Source organism: Talpa occidentalis, unplaced genomic scaffold, assembly GCF_014898055.3.
Source record: "Talpa occidentalis isolate TD23 unplaced genomic scaffold, MPIMG_talOcc4v2.1 talOcc4.10, whole genome shotgun sequence".
Taxonomy (NCBI): Eukaryota; Metazoa; Chordata; class Mammalia; order Eulipotyphla; family Talpidae; genus Talpa; species Talpa occidentalis.
In genome coordinates, this window is record NW_023600993.1 from 40,607,369 (window position 1) to 40,632,635 (window position 25,267).

Below are 25,267 nucleotides of genomic sequence, written 5' to 3' on the forward strand. Positions count from 1 at the left end.
CCTGCCCGCGCGCTGAAGGGCGTCCCCGCGAGCCAACGGGCGCTCCGGGAGGCGGGGCGGCCCGGCCTAGGGGGCGGGATTTCCCGCGCGGCCGCCGGGCTCCGGGCTTCCGAAGCGCGGGGGGCCGCGGCGCACCGCGGGCGAGAGAGGGCGGGCCTGGGTCAGCCGCGGCGGGCGGGCCGGCGCCGGGAGCTGTGGGCGGCCTCTGCGTCTCCAGCCGCCGCCCTCCCGCCGCCACGATGCCGGGGATCGACAAGCTGCCCATCGAGGAGACGCTGGAGGACAGCCCGCAGGTGAGCGCGGGCGGCGATGGGCGGCGAGGGAAGGAGCGGGGCGGCGGGCCCCAGGCCTGGCGCCGCCGCGGCCCGGGGGACCCCTCGGCGGGGACACCCCCGCCCGTCGCGGGCGGCGCCCCGAGCCCCCGAGGCCCGGCGGGCGGCCCGAGCCCCGCGTGGGCCTGCGCGCTCGGGCCGAGCGGCGCGCGGGAGCCGGGACGTCGGCGGGCGGGGACCCAGCTCGCGGGCCCCGCGGTGGCGTCTGCGCCCGGGCGCCCTGCCCTGCGCGCACCGCGCGGCTTCTCGCTGTGGTGTGAGATGAGCAGTCCCGACCCTGGCATTTTCTCTCCGAAAACCTTACGGGGAAAATGCAGGAGGGCAGATCCTGTCGACATGATTTCTGTGGCTCCACTAGCAAGGAAAGGAGAGGGATCGTTTTTCCTCGGGGGATGCTGAGAGGCGGTGGACTTCCCCGTGTGCACGGCCGAGGGCCGGGCGCGTCGTGGGTGCCCGACTGCGCCCGAGTCGGGGCGGGGGCCGCGGTCGCTCTCGCTCGCGCTGCGCCCGGGTGTGATGGAGCCTTCGCGGCCCCGCGTCGGTAGCGCCGCTGGCTGCAGACTTGGCCCCAGGAAGCTCATCAAAATAAAGGCCCTGTTGTCTGTGTTTTGTGCCTTGAGGATGATGCTGGTGTGGTTGCCCCGGCTTAAGACAGTCTAGGAAGACGTAACCATTTATTTTTTCAGTATTGAATAATGAAATCTGTATTAAAAACGTCGGTGGGGACTGTAACGGGCGTCGACTTCATCCCAAGCCTATCTTTTTTTAAAAAATATTTTATTTTATGTATTTTTTTACATCTTTTTCGTTTTTGCGCATTTACGCCTTGATTATAGTCCCCATAAAATTCCCACCCCCCCTTGTTTTGCCTCTAATCCCTCCTCCCTTCCCCATCCCCTGTAGTGTGTCTCTGGTTTATAGTTGCTTGTTGATTTTGATTTTTACTTTATTATAATTAGTCTTTTTCCTGGTCCCTTATTTAGGTTTTCTAAATTCCTGCTATGAGTGAGACCATCCGGTATTTTTCTTTTTCTTTCTGGCTTATTTCGCTGGGCATGATCCCTTCCAGCTCCATCCATGTTGCTGCAAGTTGCATGAGTTTATCTTTTTTGATTGCTGAGTAATATTCCATTGTGTATATGGACCACATCTTCTTGATCCAGTCATCTAACTTTGGGCATTTGGGTTGTTTCCATAGCTTAGCTATTGTAAATAATGCTGCTATAAACAAAGGGGTGCAGGTGCCCTTTTGAATTAATGATTCTGTGTCCTTTGCACTGCTGGTGGGAGTGCAAACTGATCCAACCACAATGGAAAGCTGTGCGGAGATTCCTCAACCTGCTAAATGTGGAGCTTCCTTATAACCCAGCATTTCCACTCCTAGGTATTTACCCAAGCCTATCTTTTACCCAAGCCATCTTTTAGATGGTTTTGCTGGTTGGATAACACAGAATAAAGAACATTTTCTGAAATGTTCATTTTGAAGGACTAATGCAGGTATTTTCATATTTTGACAGTTTAACATGACTCCAGAAAAACAGGAGGAAGGGGCAAGATCTCCCTTTCCTGGATGGCATCTCTGCTATGGCTTTTGTGCCAAGTTGAAATTGGGTTCTGATTGTGAAACTGATTTTTCTCTTTTCCATGCTGAAAGCTATCTTCACAGACCAGTTGCCTGCTAGTAAAGCACTCTTATCAGCCTGTACTGACACAAGGGAAACCCACATCTTGGCATATCTGGACTGCCAGATTAGCCTGTTAAAGTTCTTCTTAATGACATTTTTAATGTAAGACTCTACTTGTTTCAGATGATTTGCAAAAATTTTGTGGGATGTATTGGTCAGGTGCACTGTGTCATTTTACTCTTTTATTATATAATACGTAACAGGTTGCCTTAACTTTTTCTCACAACCTGATTTTTATAGTCTATAAAGATAGTACACCTCAGAATGGGTTGTTGCATAGTGCCGTAGTGAGAAGGATACAAACTTTTGACTAATCTGATTAAACTTTTCACACAGTTAGTTTACAACTTCAGGGTTAATTTATACATACACACACGCTCTCAATGGAGTACTGAAAAAGATGAACTCTTGCCTTTCCAGACAATACAGATGGAACTTGAGGTTATACTAAGCAAAATAAATTAGACAGTGAAAGACAATTACTGGATGGTTTCATGCATGTGGAATATGAACAAAGCAAACTAATAAAAACAGAGCAAAAATAACTCTTAGATCCTGACAAGAATGATGAATTGTCAGAGGGGAAGGGGAAGGGAGTGGGAGGAATGGGTAGGTAATGGTGGGAAGAGCACTAGAACTTTGGTAGGAGGTGTGGTCTGGTGTATACACATATCTTTGTGGGAAGCTGTACTCCTGAAACTTAGATAGTATTGTAAACCAGTTGTAAATGGGTACAGGCCAGAGGCATGGGGGGGGTGAGAGGATTCACCAGAGACAGAGTGGGGAACAGAACAGGCAGATCTACTGAAATACACTGCTGAGGGGAGCAGCGTGCTAGCCTGGAGAGGTCTGCTGTGCCAGGTGGGTTTCTCCCTGGCTGGCCTGGGGATCGAACTTGTGCTGCAGAGGCTGCATACAGCTTTACAGTCTGCGTCTTAACCCCTTGCACCACCAAGGAGGCCCCGGACTAGGTTTTTTTATGCTTTCTTTTTTTAAGAAGCATCTGAAAATAGCACTTTAGGGTTGGGAGTAGGAAATAGAGCTGTAACAAGATTCTGTCAGATCTAAATCTCTGAAGCATGGGGAAGTAGAGGACTGAGAATGTGGATTTCATATACTGACATAATGATTTTGTGCTTTTTTTTTCAAAACCATGTTGACTTAGCTTCCTACTCTAAGAAATCTGTTGATTTTTAAAATAACAATTTTTAATACTGAGGCATAACTTGTATGGAATGAAAATACAAGGTTGTCTTTAAGATTGTATGCTGTAGTTAACTCAAAAGTAGCTGGTGGTATAATTTTGCCCCAGACTTTGGAATTCAGAATGGTTAGCATACCTTGCCTTGATATGCAGCATTTCCTTATCTCTGGTCCTTTATATAGTTTTAACATTTACTTATCCACAAGCTTTTCCCCCTTAAAAGGAAGAGAATTTTTATGTGCTTATTGTTAAAAAAAAAAAAGGCAACCCTCTTCCCCCAACAATTTAGATATGTAAAAAGAAAAGGAAAAAATAATCCCAAATTCTCCACTTAGAAAAACCTCTAGTTAAAATTTTATAGGCTACACTGGGGAGGGTATTATTTTCGTTTAGGATGAGAAGGAGCTTGACACTACTAGAAGAGACCAAGGAAGAAGAGAAATAATCATACTAAATTATCCTGAAATAACACATGTAAATATATATATATTTACATGGAATACTGTCCATTTAGTCTTGAACATTTCTTTTGACATCTTGAACCCTTGATTTATTCTTAGAGACTTTTTAATTCATAAAAATCAACCTTTGTTGTTCCTTCTAAAGTTTGTATGACGTAGTTGGAAAATACCTCTGTTTTAATGAAGTGAAATTGAGAACACATAACCTCAACATCTTGGCATTCCTATCAAGAGAGAAAATAGAATTCAGAATTAACAAAGCTTTCATCTCCTAGGACATTTCCTTCCTTTAAAAGAAAAACTTTTCTTTTTTCTGATTTATATAATGATTAACATAAACTTTTTGCTTTTATTTTATATAGACAAGGTCTTTACTGGGTGTATTTGAAGAAGATGCTACAGCTATTTCCAACTATATGAACCAGTTGTATCAAGCTATGCATCGGATTTATGATGCACAGGTAAAAAGCCAAAGGCTGACTCAGTGTTTTTAAAATGAATCTTTAAGCCATGAGGACAGAGATATTATCTGTCTTGTTTATTGGTGCCTAACCCTGTTCTGGGCTCATAGTAATATAATTTATCTAATGGAAAAATGCACTTTAAATATTTTGAGTTACAGAGTTCATGTTTCAATTATAAATTTGTAGCTTTAGCACTGCAAAATGCTCAGATTAAAGTATCTGCCTCTGCTCTCCAAACACAGGGATTTCTGATAGTGATATCTATATATGATTTTACTGAAAACCCTATATTGTCAGCACCATTTTCTCTACTTTTGCTGCTAATTTTATGCACTACATCTCTTTTGGGAGTATAAGATTTTTATAGGATTTTTATCCTGTACTTTTATCTAGTTAGAACTTTAGCTTTAGTTAGAAGAAGATATTAAATATTAGATGTAGTTTTAGAAGATGAATTTAAGAAGGATATGACTAGCGTTTTGACAGGAATAAAATTTGAGGCTATCTTTATGTAACAAAAATAAACCCTGTAGTAGCCTGGGTTCTTTGATACACTTTCTTTGGGGTTAATTATGTGTACAAGTTTCAGTTTTTCCCTTTATCTTTTTTCTGGGTTCACATTTTCATTATCTACCTAAAAGTTACTATGATAGTAGTTTATCTTTTCTCTTGTGATAGCTTTCTCTCAAGATTTAATTTCTGACCACAGAGAAATTGATTAATTTGTAAGAGAAATGTTATTTTTGTCATTGTATTCATCACTGAAAAAAAACCCCACACACCTCAAATTTAAAAAAAAAAAGTATTCCTTTATGTTACTATATATGACTAAAGGACTACATATTTCTGTATGTTATCAAGTGCATTATGGTCTAATGCCAGTATCTAGAGAGGGATAATGAATCATCAACATAGAATCTTCTGAGACTTTGGTAAGATTATTATAATTTACTTCCAGTTTTAGAGCTTTAACAGTATTTAATGCCAGTCTTTAGCTTAAAAAAAGCACAAATCTCTAACATTGATACATTAGTTGATAATGTCTATTTTGTGGTTTAATTTCCCTTTAAAGTGCTTTAATGGTAGTTCCCTTTCTAGTGATTTAATGAGGGGGTTGGTGAACATGTACAGTATTTATGTTACATGATAAAGTTGCTTAGATATCTTCAACTAAAACTTTTTTCTTAATCAGTAATATGGTGTTAATTTGAATGCTGATCTTTTCCCATAGAATGAATTAAGTGCAGCAACACACCTGACTTCAAAACTTTTAAAAGAATATGAAAAACAGGTACCGTATATGAAAGTTTTAACAGCATAATTTAAAAATAAGCAGTCATACAGTGTCTGTATTAATAGGATTTCTCATCAAGAATTCTAAGCTTTTTTTGAATTCACAGGAAATAATTTTGATATGGTATTGAAATTTGATGATAGCACTTATATCTAATTTTAATGATTTAATGTTAGACACAAAGATTATCCAATTTACCCCTCTCATTTTTACAAGTGAAGAAACTGAGGCTTACTCAAGGTTGCACAGCTGGTTACTGGAGGAAGTGGAGCTAAACACCAAGTCTTTGAACTCCTACTACAGTGTGCATTCCATGCACCACGTTGATTGGTTGCTTAGCAAACATTTGAATGAATGTTTACTAATTATATGAATTACTATTTTATTCAAATGAAATTTTTAGAGCTTACTAAGACTTTTGTATGTTTGCTGAAGTTATTTGGAACTAAATTTTTATTTCGTTCACAAGCTATACAAGCATCCGACATTTATCTTGTCTCTTTTTCTCACTTCTCAGCGTTTCCCACTAGGGGGTGATGATGAGGTTATGAGCTCTACTTTGCAACAGTTTTCAAAAGTTATAGATGAGGTAAGTGTTTTGCTTGAATAAGTGGTCTTTTAATTGAGTTAGTGAAGTTCTTTAGCTTTTATTGAGATCTTTTATTATAGTTATATGAATAAAGTATAATTATAAGTATTACTATTTAAAGAAGGACCTTTAAATAGTAGTGGTGGTTGGTGGTTGTCTCATAAAACAATGCTTTCTTTGATTACAACACATTATTTTCAATGCAGAAGCATAGAGATGTGCTTTCTTCACCCAATCTGTTCAGCATTCCAACTTTCATTGATATGACGATGTGGGCAGGGAGAGAAGAGTTAAGCTGTGAGCTACAGCTTCGCTGTTCATAGTTTGTCTCTGTTGCCATTAAGCAACATTTTACTTCATTAATCCTTCCATCCAAAACAGCCAATATCAACTCTTAATTCCTCTAATTAATTATTAGAACTAATCATAAAAAATTTTATCTAGAAGCTAGGAAGGAAGAGAAGTAGTCAGAAATATTTAGAGAGTTAATTTAGAGAGTTAATGTTCTCTACTACTGGAATGAAAAGCATGAACCATTATCTAGTTTTATCTTTTCTGGTCTCTTATCTAGAAAAGTAATTTTTAAAGATTTTAATAACCCATAGCAAAATATTATCCTGGGAGATCAATATAAAGGAAATAGAACTTATAGGAAATAAATTTTTTTCATTATGGTAAAATACACATTTCATAAAACTTAACATTAGTCACATTTACATTTAAATTCACAGTTTTGTGCAACTATGACCACTGATGTTCCAGAACATTTTCATTATCATCCCAAAGGAAATCATATGTCCATTAAGTATTCACTCCCAACTTCTTTTCCCCTCAGGCCCTGGCAACTGCTAATCTGCTTTCTGTCTGTATGGATTTTCCTGTTTTGGATATTTCTTTAAATGGACTCATAAAATTTGTGGTTTTTTGTGTCTTTCTTCTTTCATTTATCCCAGTATTTTCATGGTTCATCCATGTTGTAAAAATATATCATTCCTTTTTTTGGGCTGAATAAAATTCCATTGTGTGAGCATAACACATTTTATATATCCATCAGTTGATGGATATTTGCATTGGTTTTTTTTTTTTTTTTTTTTGGTGGGACCCTCGCTGGCAGCCAGGGAATGAACCGGCGCTGCAGAGGCTGCGGGCAGCCACGCAGCCCAGCGCTCAACTGCTGCGCCACCAGGGGAAGCCCTGGATATTTGCATTGTTTACACATTTTGGCTAGGTGAATAATACTGCTATGAGCATTCATGATAAGTTTTTTTTTTTTAAAGATTTATTTATTTATGCATACAAGAGCTAGGGCACAGGCCAGAGGCTTGGGGGGTGAGAGGATTCACCAGAGACAGAGTGGGGAATAGAACGGGCAGATTGACTGAAGTACACTGCTGAGGGGAGTGGCGGGCGAGTCAGGAGAGGTCTGCTGCACCATGTGGGTTGCTCCCTGGCCGGCCGGGAATTGAACTCATGCTGCAGAGGCTGTGGATTGCTTCATAGTGTGATGCTTAACCCCTTACACCACCACGGAGGCCCCTATAAGTTTTTTTTTTTTTTTAACACCAGTTTTAATACCACTTTTCAGGTCTTTCAGGTATATATCCTGTAGTAGCATTACTAGGTCATATGGTAGTTTTTTTAACTTAATGAAGACCCACCAAATTGTTTTCCATAGTTCCCGCACAATTTTACATTCTCATTAATAATATAGGAGAGTTTCGATTTCTCCAGATCCTCACCATCACTTTTTATTTATTTTTTTAATGACAGCCATCTGTAAATGGGTGTGAAATGCTATCTCTGTTGTAGTTTTGATTTGCACTTTCTTGATAGTGAATGGCGTTGAGGATCTGTTGTTTCCTGTTGGCCATTTGTATGTCTTTGAATAAATGTCTATTCAAACCTTTCCCCGTATTTAAATTGGGTTGTCTTTTATTACTGAGTTTAAGAGTTCTTTATGCTAAATACAAGTCCCTTATCAGATATGACTGGGAAATATCTCTCATTCAGTGGATTCTATTTTCACTTTTCACGAGCTTTTCTTGAGACTATCCTTTAATGCACAAAACTTTTTAATTTTGATGAAGTCAGTTTATATTTTGTTTTGTTGCTTGTGCTTTTGATGTCATAACTAAGAAACCATTGCCAAGTACAAGGTTAGCCTATGTTTTTTTTTAACAATCTTAAATGGAAATTTTTTGTATATTTTATTGTTTCACATTGTTTTTAATATCCTCATTAAAATGTATCAGTGCTTTTTTACTAGATTTTGCTTAATTTACAGAACACTGATTAAATGTCTGTAGTTATTTGGACTCTTTGTTCTTATCTTTTACTAGCTTAGCTCTTGTCATGCCGTACTTTCAACACAACTTGCTGATGCCATGATGTTCCCCATTACTCAGTTTAAAGAAAGAGATCTGAAAGGTATCGAAGTCAATCTTACGTTTACTTTTGTCAGCTGTCAGAAGATCAGTGCTTGTGAAGTGTGTTTTTACTCATTTGTAATGTGTATTGCTTATACAACTTGTGCCACTTTTACTTTAATTAGTCACATTTATAACAACTCCTGCTAGATGTTAAACTGGATGGTAAGGAATACTGATATGTATAACATGACACTTCCCTCAAGACCTACCAGAGGAGATTGGTAAACCGATAATTATGATACTCTGTGTCTTATAATTAGGGAGTGAGCAAGGTGCTCTGGGGCCTAAGAGTAGGGTGTCAGAAAAGCTTCACCAAGGTTGTAACATGAGCATTGAACAATGAAGATGAATTGCCGGGGAGAAGAGAGCCATTTTATTAGAAGGACTGGAATGAATGAAAGTATGATTGTAGAAATACGAGACTATATTGAGAATGACAAGAATTTCGTTGTATTGCAATGTTGGATGTGTTGCGACATGGCAGGAGACAACGCTAGAAATAGATTAGTTGGAACTAGATCATGCTGAAGAGGTTGAACTTGAGTTTATAGGCAAAGAGAAGCTGGTGGAGGTCTTTAAGAAGTAGGGAGACACAGTCCATTCTGTGGAGGAACTAGACTGGATTTAATGTCTGCTTTCTCTTAATTTACAATTTCAGATAATCATGCAGACTTATTTACAAAACAGGTTGATCAAATGAAAACATTGAAAAAATGCACAACAGATGGTAAAGTATTTAAAATATACATGGAATGAAGATGAATGTATTTTAGAGATGAAATATTTGTGTTGGTGATCCTCAAGAATCATTTCCAAGTTGAAGAAATTCAGTTTCTTTTTTCAATATAAGGGCACCAAATGCCATAATCTTAATTAATGAAGTGTTTCTCATTCAGCATATGAACTTAAGTAAGATTTAGTATCAAAAATGAATTAATAAGTTGTATTCTGATACTAGGAATATTTGCACATCTTAGAATTTGCAATAGTTTTGACAATGTTTTGTGTCATATTACTAACCTGTAGTAAGTAGATTTTCTGGTGGTATAACTTGCTAATATTAGTAATTGTTCCATAGGCTAGTAGAAACACAAGACTATTTTTCACTTTGAATGTTGAAGTATGAAATATTTGGAACTTTGTAGCTTAAACAGCATTTACCGTTTTCTAGCAAAAGTTAAGATATTTTATAAATATGTTAAACTAAAATTGTTCTTGAACTTTTCCAGAAATATTGACATTGAAGGAAGTGTTTCAGATTGCTAGTAATGGTAAGCCCTGAATATACTGCAGACTTACTTCTTGAAATGATGCATTTTTTATGGAAAGAACTCTATGGCCAGATCTATATATTAATTAATAAAAAACCTAATAAAAGTTTAAGTGAGCATTTTTAAAATCAGTGTTTTATTTAAGTTGCACTATTTGTGCAACAAGAAATTTAAAATTTAAATTAAAATTTAAAAGGAAATTAAATAATTTTACCTATTTAATACACAGAAACATATTATAGGGGAAATTTGGATGTGGGAGAACATTTACATGGAGTGATTATATGATAGGAAATTTTTATCTTGCTTTAGTACATTTGTTGTAAGATGTACATGTAATGACCACTTAAAGCAGTTATAATTTTTGCAAACTACTGTTGTATTGTTATTAGTAGTTACTTCTGTTTTTCAGATCATGATGCTGCAATTAACAGATATAGCCGATTATCCAAAAAAAGGGAAAATGACAAGGTATGATATATACTTTTTAGTATCACAGTTAACAACTGTTTCACTGGGCGTTCTAGTTTTCCTCTTTAAAAATGGTAGCCGGGCCTCCTCTGGTGGCGCAGCGGTTGAGCGCTGGGCTGCGAAGCTGCCCGCAGCCTCTGTAGCGCTGGTTTGATTTCTGGCCGGCGGGCGAGGGTCCCACATGGCGCGCAGACCTCTCTTGCCGCCCGCTGTTCCCCTCAGCAGTATACTTTGATCCTTCTTCCTGTTCTCCCTGCTCTGGCTCTGGTGAATTCTCTCACCCTCCCACGCTTCTGAATGTACCCAGTGCTTGTCTAAACAAACAAACAAACAAACAAACAAACAAACAAACAAACAAACAAATAAATAAATAAAATAAAAATGGTAGCCAGCAGTTACTTTATTTTGCAGTACTGCCCTTAGTTTATTCTTTCCTTTTAGTGTTTCAAAACTTTCCTAATAATTATTAATTATCAATTAATAATTACCTATTTAAGTGTAGTAATTAGAAGCCTTAACAAAGTGTTGACAGAGCACAGGGAGGGCAGCAGTTAACCTTGGTGAATTGGGAAAGGTTATACATTTAGGAGGTGCCATTTGCATTGAAGAAAAAATAATGTCACTGGATTGGGGAGAGGGCATTCCTGAAAGAAAAATAGCCTTTGCAGAAGCACATGGAGGTGTATGGAGAGTATAAAGGTTAAGAATGCTGGCTCCAAAGTCTGAGGATTGCTTGAGGACAAATCTCAGCTATGCCCCTTACTTGCCTGAGGTCACACACTAGTTACTTTCATTTCCATCACAAACATCAGTGGTAATGTATGCAGAGTACCTGGCTTATGGCACATTTTCATTAAATTCTAGCAATAATTATCATAATGGAAAAATAATATTTTAGTCTCATGGAGCATAGGCTGTATTTGGAGAGGTATGGCAGAAATGTCAAGAAAAAAGTTGCTTGGGACCAGATTTTTATGTTACTAACTTTGAATTTTGTGTTAGAGGGAGTTAGCCACCAGTAGATTCTAGGCAGGTGGGTAACAACATGCTGTTGTATTATATAATAAAAATACTAATGGAAATGTGAAGGGAACAAGACTAGAGGGAATCCAATGAAAAGATATTGGAATAATTTGCAAAGAAGAGAATCTCAGATAAGATTGTTACTGAAAATGGAGAGGAAAGAATACTTTTGGAAGATATTAAGTAGAATTGACAAGATGTATGGAGGAGGAGGAGGAATTAAAAATGAGTCCTAGAATTCTTGGTTGATGGGACAGATATTCGAATAATTGTGAGAGCAAGAAACAAAGCAGAAGAGCAGGTTTTGTGGGGAAGATACTGTCTTCAGTTTGTACATTTTTAGCACATTCTCTCTCTTGCTTCTGTTCTCCCTACCCCCTCTTTCTGCCTCTCTTCCTACCCTCCAGAAACCTGCTGAAGATGTGCTTCATCCAGAGGCACTTGGAAGAGTAAGGAGCAGGAGATAAAAATTTGGGAGTCACTGATGTATTTGCATATTCTTGGTACTTGATCTGCTAATCTAAGGAAAGCAGAAAGGGGAGAGAGCCAAGTGCATAGTATATAATAGGTGCTCAATAAATATTTGCTGTCTGAAAACAAAGGGAACACAAATATTTCAAGTGTGAGTTAAGGACAGCAAGCAAGTACAAGAGAGGAGAAGCCATAGGAAGAGAACCAGGAGGAAAGAGTGGAATGCTGTGATTGACCCAGGTCAAAAAGACTGATATTAGCTGAGCTAATATCAAACAGTTGTCTGTCTTTTCCTGCAGGTGGTAAACTTTCTCTGCCATGCTTAGTTTCGATATTGTACCAGTCTCAGCTATATGCAGTTATTTGTACCTTGTACCATTCTCAATTATGTGTAGTTATTTGTGCAGTTACTGCACCATTCTCAGTTATGTGCAGAGTTCTTCTTTTAATATGCAATTCTTTAAAAAGAAATGATTAGTACAGTAAGAATGGCACATATCAAAAAAACTAGCAACAACAAATGTTGGCGAGGATGTGGTGAAAAAGGAACTCTCCTACACTGCTGGTGGGAGTGCAAACTGGTCCAACCATTATGGAGAGCTGTCTGGAGTTTCCTCAGACTACTAAAAATGGAGCTTGCATATGACCCTGCAATTCTACTTCTAGGGATCTACCCAAAGGTCACAAAAACACTTGATTCAAAAGAACACCTGTACCCCTATGTTTATTGCAGCACTATCTATAATAGGTAAAACCTGGAAACAACCCAAATGCCCAAAAATAGACAACCGTATCAAAAAGATGTGGTATACATACACAATATTATTCAGCAATCGTAAAAGGTACACTCATGCCATTTGCAGTAACATGGATGGAGCTAGAAGGAATAAGTCAGTGATTTCACTTATAGCAGGAATATAGGGGGGAACAAATAAGGCATCGGGGAAAAAATAATAATAAAAAAACAAAACAAAACAAATACAGACAACTATAAACCAGAGACATCCTGCAGTGAAGGGGGTAGGAGAGGGATCAGAAGAAGGAAGGGAGGAACACAAGGGACTATGGTATGGTGCATGGGTGAATTGGTAGAAATTCTATGGGGACATTTCCTGAGAAAAGAAAGCAAACATTGTTTAAAAATGAGCAATGATGTAAAATATATATAAAAAATAATAAAAAAAGAAGTGGTTAGTAGTAAAATAGGAAAACTGTCTTAGCTAATATATTTTTTTTTTTAATAGAGGCATGTTTTATTTATTTGTTTGTTTGCTTGTTCGTTTATACATGCACTGGGTACAGTCAGAAGTGCGGGAGGGTGAGAGAATTCACCAGAGCCAGAGCAGGGAGCAGAGCAGGCAGAAGGACCGAAGTACACTGCTGAGGGGAGCAGCGGGCAGCTGGAGAGGTCTGCGCGCCATGTGGGACCCTCCTCTGGTGGCCGGGGAGCAGCTGAGGATCGAACTGGCGCCGCAGAGGCCGCGGGCAGCTTCGCAACCCAGCGCTCAACCGCTGCGCCACCGGGGAGGCCCTTAGCTAATATGTTAACATGATTTCTAATATCTCAGAAAATAGGAAATTTATGCAGAATTGCTGGATATCTACCTTTTTCTTTTGGTAAGTTCTTCTCTATAGATAATTCAAAATTTAATAATGGTTTCACCAATGTTTTCATTTACAGGTGAAGTATGAAGTCATAGAAGACGTCTACACTTCCAGAAAAAAACAACATCAGACCATGATGCATTATTTTTGTGCATTAAATACTCTTCAGTACAAAAAGAAAATAGCATTGTTAGAGCCTCTACTTGGGTACATGCAAGCTCAGGTGAATACTATACTGTGTTTTGGAAATAACTGTCCTAAATATTTTATGTTGTCTGATATTTATGTTAAATATCAAGGGTATTACAAACTTGCCAAAATACTCATTTTGTCTGTGTTTAAGAAGTAATTTAAAAATTGTCCTCACAATGCTATTTTAAGGAGGTTAGGGACAGTGATTATCCTTGCACATGAGATTTTAGGTATTTAAGGGTAAATTAATCTACTTACCTTATATTGAGACCTTGTCCATCACAGTTGGGATAGGAAACAGAGGGCTAAATGAATTCTGGCATTAAAGTTATTGCTGTAGCTTCCACTCAGTACTTGCTTTATTTATAATCTGAAAGAGAATGAACCAGTTTGAGTTTATCTCATGTTCCTTGTTTACTGCATGAGTTAAAATTAATAGGTGAGTGTCCAAAAAAAGTATGTATTAGGAAGGATACTAGAAAATTATTAATAAATTCATGTGATATAAGACCAGATGGCAAGTCCCCTAAAAATCAAGAGTTAGAGAGGAATTTGAATATTCCTTTAAATAATGGTGCTTCATATTCTTCAAAAATATTTATTTTTGTAGTAAACATGAAATAGTTTCTCTACTGGACTTATTTCAAATGTTTTAAAGCCTATTTTCCAATTTAAAATAGTTGTTTACCACCCGCATGTATTAACATGTAATGGGATGGACAGCAGTTTCCCTCTTACCTATGGCTTTAGTTACCTGTGGTCAACTGCTGTCCTAAAATATTATATACAACATATTTTGAGAGAGACCACATTAACATAACTTTTATTAGTTTATTATTATATTCTAGTTTATTATAAATCACTGTTGTTAATCTCTTACTGTACCTAATTAATAAATTAAACTTTATCATATGGATGTATGTATAGAAAATAACATAGTGTGTATGTGGTTTGATACTATCCAGTTTAGGCATTCACTGGGGGTCTTGGATTGCATCCCTTGCAGATAAGAGGGAGCTACTCTACAGTGAAATTTAAGTCAGTGTCACTATGACCAGTAGAAGTTATTCTAAACTGTAATGTAATTGTACACAAATGGGAATAATCCATTATTTTTTACTTAACCATGTATTTTGGAGCTTGTTTATATGATTCACTTTAAGTATTTGTGTGTATGTGTATTTGTGTTGTTCAATCTTCCATTCCCATGCCCTCTTGCCCCAGATAAATTTCTTTAAGATGGGTTCTGAAAATCTCAATGAGCAACTGGAAGAATTTTTAACTAATATTGGAACAAGTGTGCAGAAGTAAGTATTTTCTTCATTAAAATTGAAAATGAAGTTAGGTGAATAATAAGTTAATAGCTAAATACTATATTCTAAAAAATTTACCATTTAATTTCCTGAAGGACTATTTTCTCTGTTATCAGCTCTTCTTGCATGGCTCATGGATGCTTCTTGGTTTTTTCACTGTCTTTTCCACAGATCTGAACAATGAATTTTGTAACTGTATCAAATCTGATAGTTTTTTTTTAAAGATTTATTTATTTATTTTATACAAGAACTAGGGTACAGGCCAGATACACGGGAGGGTGAGAGGATTCACCAGAGACAGAGCGGGGAACAGAACAGGCAGAGTGATGAAATACACTGATGAGGGGAGCAGCTGGTGAGACAGGAGAGGTCTGCCGCGCCATGTGGGACCCTCGCCAGCCGGCGGGGATTGAACCAGCGCTGCAGAGGCTGCGGACAACTTCACAGCGTACGCTCAATCTCCTGCGCCACCAGGGGAGGCCCTGATAGTATTTTATTGAGTCTAATCCTGGTTTTATATTTGAATGTAACAGACACATAATAGTAATTATCCATAACTGAATTATCTTCACAATTATCTGCATTGTGGGGAATGGGCAGGGGATTATTAAATCAATCTTGTTTTCCAAGTCATTAGAAAACAATTTAAATCAGCTTCAAATGTCTGAATAGTGATGTGGTCAAACTGAAGTATGAAGGGAGATAGAAATGATTGAAAGACACAGGATAGAGCTTTTTGAAAAATCCTCTGAAGTTAGGCATTTGGTGTGACTTCATTGGATTTTTAATTTAGTATTGCTTTTAAAATACCTAAGTTTCAAATAACATGTAAAGCTATTTACAGTGGCAACCACATGCCACTGTTGTTCTCTTTAAGAAAATATATAGGAAACAAATATACAGAGAAACATGATTGGTAAGGAGTTTTTTCTTGTGGTTGGTAGTTAATAATCTGTTCTCTCTCTCAGTGTTCGCAGGGAAATGGACAATGATGTAGAGACCATGCAACAGACAATAGAGGATTTGGAAGTAGCTAGTGATCCCTTATATTTGCCTGACCCAGATCCCACAAAATTTCCTGTTAATCGAAACTTAACCCGAAAGGCTGGATACCTTAATGCTAGAAAGTAAGAAAACTATTATTTTTTCCATATATTCTGTATCATCTAAGGTAATACTAAGTGAATATAATATATAATTCGTGTTATCTGTCAAATTGCTTTGATTTTTACCAAAGGTTAAACCTTTTTAGTTAGTGATACTACTTTTTATGTGAACTTTTTGACAGAGGAGGGCACATGAAAAATTTCAAAAATTAAATTAAATTCTACTTAGATACTTATTGAATAATTTAGAGTTATTTTAAGAATATAACCAATTTGAATTTAAATAAGTCATGGCAAGTGAATACTTTTAAATATAATTTGTTGTACTTTCTGTGTAACTACACAAGTCAAATGATAGTTTTTACCTAAAGATAGGATAACACAGGTTAATCCTAGGAGTGAAATAAATTTTTGTTTTGAATTTATTCTCCTAGAATTTGAACTATATTTTATGGAGCATCTTTTTTTTTTTAAAGATTTATTTATTTATGCATACAATAGCTGGGGTACAGGCCAGAGATGAGGGGAGGGGTGTGTGAGAGGATTCACCAGAGACAGAGTGGGGAACAGAAGAGGCAGACTGACTGACATACACTGCTGAGGGATGCAGCAGGTGAGACAGGAGAGGTCTGCTTCGCCATGTGGGTTTCTCTCTGGCTAGCCGGGGATCGAACTCATGCTGCAGAGGTTGTGGATTGCTTCACAGTGCGGTGTTTAACCCCCTGCGTCACCAGCGAGGCCCTATGGAGCATCATTTTAATAGCTGTAGTTTGAATTCCCAGCCTTATTTTGGGGAAGATATTCTTGGAGAAGTGTGAATTTGTTTTCAAGGCTATTGTTAATATTTTCTAGGTATATTGGTACCTTTTGCAAGCTGGTTCTTTATGATGTGCTTTATTTTGTGTCTGGTTTATGATAAACTTTCAGGTATGTTGCTATTAAAGAGTGAATGTGCTTTCTTCATTTAGTAAAACAGGTTTGGTGTCATCTACCTGGGACAGACAGTTTTACTTCACGCAGGGTGGAAACTTAATGAGTCAGGCCCGTGGGGACGTAGCAGGAGGTCTGGCCATGGACATAGACAACTGTTCAGTGATGGCTGTGGACTGTGAAGACAGGCGATACTGTTTTCAAATTACTTCTTTCGATGGAAAAAAGTTAGTATTCTTTTCTACTATTAATACAATCTGTAATACTTTAAATCACTGAACTTTAGGCTAATTCCTTTTCATTTAGACATTTTATAGTTATTTTAAGCTCATTATATAAGAAGATAGTATTCTTTTTAAACTTGTAGAAATAGATTGAATTTTTCATTCTTGATAAATAATATCTTTATATTTTGAGGTTGTCAAAGCAAGGTCATATAGTAAAGACCTAAGATTTCATGTTAAGAGACCATTCATTGAAAATTGTGCCTGGTGTAGGAGGCAACACAAGTTAGTGGAAAAGCCCTAACTCTCACTTAGAGGTGAGAAAGTTAAAATTCTGGACGCACTATGTGAGTACTCTGTGGTTTTAGACAAATTACATAATCTCTGTGTTTCATTTTTTTACATGTGAACTGGGGGTGGGAGGCTGTAATCACTGCTACTTAAATTGTTAAGAAGAGTAGAAATCTAACATGTAATGTAACTAGGATATGGCAGGTGTTAGCAATAATGTTATTTTTAAATGTCAACAAAATATTTTTCATCAAATTATGTAGCCCTTTAATGTTTATATGCTATTTCAAAACTTCTTTGACCTTTGTATTAAATGAGATAGCCTTTACAACAAATTTTTGAAAAGTACAGAAAAGATATAAAAAGGGATATTTAAAAAAAGGCTGTAATCTCACCAACCAGAAATGACAACTTCTTGAACTGTTGACTTTTAGTTTTTATTCTAAATATGTTTTTTAAATAGTTGAAGAAATACTGTATTTGTAATTTGGATCTGCATCCACTTACTAAAAACTTTTCATAATGGTTACATTATAATGCATTTTAAGATATCTACCATAATTAAACATTTAATATTTAATTTTATATTTATTTTTTCTATAATTTTGTCCCTATTTAATTAAAAAAACGTTTTTGATCTTATTGTTCAGAAGCAGCTTCTGGGGTCCCTGAAAGCATACCCCCTTATTTATATACAGAAGGTGTTAGGACTCACTGTCATTTATCTAAATGGTTGTTTAATCTCATGTTCCTTCAGGACACATACGACACACAACTTCTGTGTGTCAGTTATGCTGGATGCTGAAAGCCCCTGTGGTTGTCAACATGCCACATTGTTACTATGTTACTAGAAGTATTTACATTTTTGTATTTTCAGTTTTTTGCTAATGCTTAGCATGAGTTTCTTTTTCCCACTCCTAGTGTGATTCAAAATTAGCAGTTTTTTTCCTCTTAAAATATTAACATCTATAGAGAAGCCAGTACCCCTATGTTAGTGATCAATTTGTTGAAAAAATTGATTTAACCCTATTCAAGGAGAAACAATCAAAAAGGAAGTCAAATTAATGTTTTCTATTAGCATCACTAATTTATAGCTGATTTATGGAAGTGTCAGAAAGTTGAAATGCCTTGTCTTAGTTGTAGTGTCCCTTTGTTATAATCTGCCTTCTGAGAACTAGCACCTGTGTCTTTTTTTGGTACTTCTTGACAGAGTGAGGAGTTGTTGAAATTTGAGTCCTAATGCCTCAAGTGGTTTCCTTTTCCTAATTCTAGTTGGTTGTGTGTTTTAGGGTTTTTAAAAAAAAAATCAACTTGTTATATAATACACTTAAACATACCTTTAAATATAATTTTCTCTGATCACGTTGAAAGTACATTTTAAAAAAGTTGAGCATCCAATCTTTTCTCTTTTTTCAGATCTTCAATTTTGCAAGCAGAAAGTAAAAAAGACCATGAAGAGGTAAATTTTATCTAGTCAATTTCTCCAGTAATGTTTTTAAATATTTTTTCTGATGACAAAACACATAATCAATGCAGTCATTAAAGAAACCTAAAGGCCTAGTTAACTTAAAAAAAAATTTATAAGTGTTATCATTAAACAATACTCCTAAATTTATCACAGAATTTTATAGCTGGCCCTATAAGGAGAGACCTTAGAGACTATCCTCTGCTGTCTTTTTAAAAGCTGAGATTGAGAAATGACCTTGTGACTATAGCTTTCTGGCAGGCTGTTGGTATCATGAGGCGACAGTTTAATTTATTCCCTTCTCTCATTATCCCTCTGAGACTGTATTTGTTGCATAAAGAACATAGTGGCAGCAGATGTGGCATGGCAGGAAACAACTAGACCTTAAAACCTTAGGGAAATGAAAGACAGAAAAACAAAAATTTGGGATTGTTTGTTTTTCCTTACAAGCCTTTTATTTTTGGCTCCATTTTTACTTCTAGTACACCAAATATGGAAGGTAAGTAACTGCCAAAAGCTGATGCTTCCAAAACTTTGTCTTGAGAAATATTCTTCAATGAAAATATACCATAGGTTGATTTTGAGTCATTTTATCTGATATTATAATTTTGTGTATTGGTAAAAGACAAGTTTAGAAATTATGTGGAGATCTATATTTACTTTATTACTGGAAAAGAATAGGTTTTAAAACTGTGGTCTGTTTTCACAGACAAGTGTCTGCTGTTTGTAGGATTTGCCAAGCAATATCAATTTTGTTTAGTGAGGGTCATCAGGTATTGGAATCCTTGAGAAGAGTAAAGCCAGAAATGTGGAACAGAGAATTTTTTTTTATGTTATTTATATCATTGTAAAAAGGGAAGTATGTAGAATAGATTCACAAAAATTTATGTAAGTTTTTAACTTTCTTGCAGGGGAATTGATCATAACATCTGAGCTTTATTTCCTGAGGATTAAGGGGGGGGAGTGATATAGAAAGATAAATATTATAGATTATTAAGTTATAACATGGTATTGTTTTTACATATATAAATAATTTGTTTGTCATAAATGATAAATTTGGTATTTAAAAATAAATTTGTTAAGTGTTTTATTATACCCTTAAATATTATACTTATATATGCTTATCTATCTAGGAAGTTATTTATCTTATGACGAAGAATATATGTAACTATTTCTAATGAAATTTCTATTTCAGTTAAATTTTGAACATTCTCTTTTATAACAGCATTATTGGAAAAAGATGTTTAATCTAATTTTTCTATTCTTCTTCCAGTGGATCTGTACAATAAACAACATATCTAAACAAATATACTTAAGTGAAAATCCAGAGGTAACATTTTTATTTTATTGTGTATTGATCTGGCAAAATGAAATGGTTTTGTGACTTATATGACTTTCATTAATTAATTTATAATCTTCCAAATCCTGTAGTTTTTACATTAAATTTAACATTTCATATAAAACAGTTTGTAATTGAAAGAATGTGGTGATGACTAAAAACTTAGGATTTGAGAATGTTAAGATCAGTGTGGACTTCAGTTTTAGAAAAAATTCCCTGGAGATAGTAGAAACCTGAGAGGATAGAATTTGTCCATGTTTTAAGGGAAAGAGAAGATACTGCAGATAAGAGAATAAAATCAAAAGCATAAATACAGAAATGATATGTTTATGAAATTAGAATTATTGGAGCTGAAAGTTTCTGCTGGTGGAGTATAACAGAAAACTGAATTGTGAATATAGATCACCTGGGGATCTTATTAAAATGCATATTATATTTGAGTAGTTAGAGAGCATGAATTCAGTTTTGCCAGTTCTGCTTTGAGTAATAGTAATAATACCAAGTTAGATGAATTTAGCAGGAAGACATAACTTTAGGTGTAGTCCATACATACAGGCAGAATCCATGGGTACAGAGAATTCCAAAAGGAATCTTGTAGGTCTATACTGCAATATAGTTGGGAAAAGACTTAACCCTATGACAGGAGCTGTCTGATTTCTGCCAGTCTTGGTGAGCCTAGGTGTACTGTGAACTAAGGTGCTTCCCAGGGCTGTGCTCGGTGTGATGATTTCAGTTGAGGCAAGTCTTAAATTGTTGATGTAATTGTTGATTAGATGGGAATGTCGAGGGACATGTAGGAGGCCATTCTTACAGTTCAGGAATGAGCTGAGGGTCTGAAATGGTCATAGCTGAAGGAAGAGAAAAACAATGAATCACAGAAACGGGTAAAATGTAGTTAAATTAGTTAAATAGCTGACCTATGTAACAGATGAAGGAACTGACCATGAGTTATAAAAAAGATGATTTCCAGTTTTGTTTTTTTTAAAATATTTATTTATTTATGCATAGAAGAGTTGGGGTACAGGCCAGAGGTGGAGGGGGAGAGGATTCACCAGAGACAGAGTGGGGAACAGAACAGGCAGATTGACCGCAGTTCACTGCTGAGGGGAGCAGCGGGCGAGATAGGAGAGGTCTGCTGCTCCATGTGGGTTGCTCCCTGGCCGCCCAGGGGATTGAACTTGTGCTACAGAGACTGCTGACAGTTTCATAGGTTGTGTCTTAACCCTTTGCGCCACCAGGGAGGCCCGACTTCCAGTTTTTAAGCCCGGGTGAAGAGCAACCATTTGGAAAAGAATAGGAGTTCTGTTTTTATCATAATGGCTTTGAGGTGTTAGCCAAGACACATATGGTTTAGATGTACAGGGAAAAAAATTTGAACAAAAGAAACAAAATCTCAGGCCTCCCTGGTGGCGCAAGGGGTTAAGCACAGCACAATAAAGCTATCCACAGCTTCTGCAACACAAGTTCGATTCCTGGCTGGCCAGGGAGCTACCCACATAGCACAGTAGACCTCTCCAGGCTCGCCCGCTGCTCCCCTCAGCAGTATATTTCAGTAGATCTGCCTGTTCTGTTCCCCACTCTGTCTCTGGTGAATCCTCTCACCCCCCACGCCTCTGGCCTGTACCCCAGCTCTTGTATGCATAAATAAATAAATCTTTAAAAAAAAATCTCATGAACTCCAAAATTTAGTAATTTCTGTTAGTTTTGTAATAACATGCTTTACAAATATAATTTAAGAAACTTAGTCTTATCTGTAGAGAAACCTTTTGATTTTAGTAATTTGGTCTCTTGCCAATCTAGCTTTTCCTTTCTGTTAGGTTACTTGGGAGCAATAAAAAGTTAAAATGCACATGAGATGACTTGTTAATACCTAGGGAATACATAAAGAATACTTGGATTTGAATAATTCAGGCTTATCCTACTTTCTTAGCAGTGATCACAACTTTTAAGTTTTAATGAATGTTTCCCAGATTATCCAGAATTATTTTATCTATGTTAATGAGAGAAGAAATTTTGATCGATTTGTGGCATGTCTTGGAGTTTTTGCTCACTATAAGACATAGAAATACAAAAATGTTTTGTGACTATTCTAATATCAGTACATTTTATTGATATTTAGATAGTGTTTTAAACAAAACAATAAGTGTAAAAACATTTCTTATAGAAAGCATTCTTTTTTTTTTTTTTTAAGATTTATTTATTTATTTATACAAGCACTGGGTACATTCAGAAGCATGGGAGGGTGAGAGAATTCACCAGAGCCAGAGGGGAGAGCAGAGTAGGCAGACTGACGAAACACACTGCTGAGGGGAGCAGCGGGCGGCAGGAGAGGTCTGCGCGCCGTGTGGGACCCTCGCCCGGCGGCCAGGGATTGAACCAGTGCTGCAGAGGCTGTGGGCAGCTTTGCAACCCAGCGCTCAACCGCTGCACCACTTGGGAGGCCCAGAAAGCATTCTTAATTGCAAATTTTTGTCTGAAAATATGCATGATAACTATTAGTTAACAAATATATAGATATTTCTTATCACAAGTATATTCTGGAAAATTACGAAAACTCCAGCAGCATAATTATAAAATTCTTTAATATTTTGTGATTTTCTATTCCTTTAAAATTTTTTCTTTAGTAAATGTATTGTGTCCACTATGCCAGACAATATATACTAGGTAGTAGCAATACAAACATTAAGCACAATAATCTTGTAGTTGAAAAATATAATACATATATATATTAGCAGAAAAAATCAGATTTTCCACCCTAGATCTATGGGAAATAAATGGAAAGTTAAATTATAATGTTGTGAAGTTACTTAAGTATTTTAACATTAGCACAAGAGAATGAAAGTAAGTTAGTAGCTTCAATTTACATTTTAAATGTAACAACATTCCAATAATTCAGAGAGTTAAGTTCAAACTTCTGGTTTTCTTGCTTTACTAATACTAATTTTTTTTTTTAATTAGGAAATTGCTGCACGTGTAAATCAGTCAGCTTTGGAAGCTGTTACTCCTTCCCCGTCTTTCCAGCAGAGGCATGAGAGCCTGCGGCCAGCAGGGTGAGTTACCAGACTGTGGGCTATTTAAGAACAGTTTGGGCCATTGAAAGTGATAGTGAACATAGTATGAAATAGTTCCCTGAACAACACAGAAAGTGTATTTTCCATGTGGAGTATTTACCAACAAGAATGTTAAATAAAAATATGATTTCAAATTTTCCTAGTGTTACGAGAGAGATGATTTATGTTTCTGAATGTAATAATTGAAAAGAAGTCTATTGTTAATTATGTAGCTGTGATTTGTGGGACTGTGTTTATTGAAATTTGTTCTACTCTTCTTATTGACTTAAAATTGTATTTTCTTATAGTTTGTATTTGATTCACAAAGGAGAACTAAATGCAATGCCTTGTTTTCTTTTATGCTTAGACAATCTCGGCCACTGACAGCTCGAACCAGCAGTTCGGGATCCTTAGGATCTGAATCTACAAATTTGGCTGCCCTCTCTCTAGACTCTCTTGTTGCCCCAGACACCCCAATACAATTTGATATCATTTCTCCTGTGTCTGAAGATCAGCCTGGCCAGGCAAAAGCCTCTGGCCAGGGAGGCAGGTTAGTAATGGTATCACAGGGATATGGTACTGTTGTCTGTAAGGTTTATGATTCCATTTGTATAGCTAAGGGTCATTTCTTACATACCTTGTACTTCAGCAATGTTGTACTTTGATTTCCTGACATAATTCAATAGTTGGAGAAGACATGCAGGATTTTCTCTTTGTTTTCTTCCTCAATTCAGGGAGTTAAGTAATTTAGCTTTAAAAAAATTTAATTATGAATTCCTTTAATTTTAGAGCCTTTTCAAAAAACAATGGTTTGTGAGACTTGACTTTTAACTTTTGTTTCTGTGATTTGAGATTCCTTCCATGTGGCTCATGGTAACTAACCATTGGCTCATCATTTTAAAAAAACTTTTCAGGCGTACAAATCCCTTTGGAGAATCTGGAGGAGGTACAAAATCTGAAACTGAAGGTAAAAAACATGCATAGTATTTTTATATTTAGAAATTCTCACTAAACTGTGAATCCTTTGTTCACATTTGTTCTGATCTATGCTTTTTTAATGTTTATTTTTATTTCATAATTTTTCTTTTTACTCATAGTACATTTAAAGCTGCCAAAATTTAATTGGATTTAAGATTTTGTTAGTCACACATAATTGGACTGTCATACTTGTGACATGATAGTCTTATTCTGGACGCATAAGATATCCTTCAAACTTTTTCTAATAACTGAAGTTCCTTTTGGTACTGAGCATAACTTGTTCTTTATTTTGGTACTATTTGTTTTGTATAATTTCAAGCCTATAGAAGAGCTATAAGAATAGTACGTGGCGTTCTCTTTACTCAGAACCTCCCGTTGTTGAAGCATAACCTTTTGCTATTTGAATTCAAAACTTTAATTTTCCACTAACATGAACTCTAGTTAGGAATTCTTTCTTAATACTGCTGATTTAAAACTTTTCTGTAGAAAGTATCAACAGAGAAGTGCATTTTATAATTTATAATTTAAAATACTTAATGTCCCTTGTTCTGTTGTAGATTCTATTCTTCATCAGTTATTTATTGTCCGATTCCTTGGTTCTATGGAGGTAAAATCAGATGACAATCCAGATGTTGTTTATGAAACAATGCGCCAAATCTTAGCTGCTCGGGCTATCCATAACATCTTTCGTATGACAGAATCACATTTATTAGTCACTTGTGATTGTTTAAAGTAAGTAGTAACTGCTCTCAAAAAAACCATAGGAAAAATTATTTACATAATTTCAGCCTAATTAAAATTTGTTTCCCAAATTTTTATTATTTATTATAGGTTAATTGATCCACAGACTCAAGTTACAAGGCTGACGGTAAGTTGTACGTGTTAAAAGCTTTAAGACTCTCTGCATATGTACATCTTTCATTTTTGTAATAATCCTGACCTTGTATATTCAAACATGGTAATATCAATTACGATTGGTATTTAGGCTGTTATAACTAAGTATATACCCATCTCTTTTAAAAAGTTAAATATTCCATGTAACTTAAAGCATCATTGCAGTCTGATGTAATAAGTTGTTTT

General features: G+C 36.5%; 2 protein-coding genes across 2 annotated transcripts in view; one reads left to right on the forward strand and one right to left on the reverse strand.

The window, feature by feature from the left end:
- The first annotated feature begins 150 nt into the window (after positions 1–150).
- APPL1 (adaptor protein, phosphotyrosine interacting with PH domain and leucine zipper 1) overlaps positions 151–25,267 on the forward strand; it is a 51,516-nt gene continuing 26,399 nt past the window's right edge. The window contains exons 1-18 of the mRNA XM_037491386.1: positions 151–293; positions 4,045–4,143; positions 5,378–5,437; positions 5,958–6,029; positions 8,369–8,456; positions 9,688–9,729; positions 10,142–10,200; positions 13,376–13,522; positions 14,716–14,798; positions 15,773–15,931; positions 16,879–17,067; positions 18,772–18,814; positions 20,094–20,150; positions 23,118–23,209; positions 23,577–23,759; positions 24,124–24,176; positions 24,745–24,919; positions 25,019–25,055. Coding sequence (XP_037347283.1) covers positions 240–293; positions 4,045–4,143; positions 5,378–5,437; positions 5,958–6,029; positions 8,369–8,456; positions 9,688–9,729; positions 10,142–10,200; positions 13,376–13,522; positions 14,716–14,798; positions 15,773–15,931; positions 16,879–17,067; positions 18,772–18,814; positions 20,094–20,150; positions 23,118–23,209; positions 23,577–23,759; positions 24,124–24,176; positions 24,745–24,919; positions 25,019–25,055 — 1,692 coding nt within the window. The 5' untranslated portion in view covers positions 151–239. The remainder of the gene's footprint in view (positions 294–4,044; positions 4,144–5,377; positions 5,438–5,957; positions 6,030–8,368; positions 8,457–9,687; positions 9,730–10,141; positions 10,201–13,375; positions 13,523–14,715; positions 14,799–15,772; positions 15,932–16,878; positions 17,068–18,771; positions 18,815–20,093; positions 20,151–23,117; positions 23,210–23,576; positions 23,760–24,123; positions 24,177–24,744; positions 24,920–25,018; positions 25,056–25,267) is intronic.
- The window catches only part of ASB14 (ankyrin repeat and SOCS box containing 14), a 65,210-nt gene continuing 43,637 nt past the window's right edge, over positions 3,695–25,267 (reverse strand). The window contains exons 11-13 of the mRNA XM_037491413.2: positions 18,693–18,863; positions 13,750–13,861; positions 3,695–3,906 (exon numbers count right to left, since the gene is read on the reverse strand). The gene's annotated coding sequence lies outside the window, so the exon portion shown is untranslated. The remainder of the gene's footprint in view (positions 3,907–13,749; positions 13,862–18,692; positions 18,864–25,267) is intronic.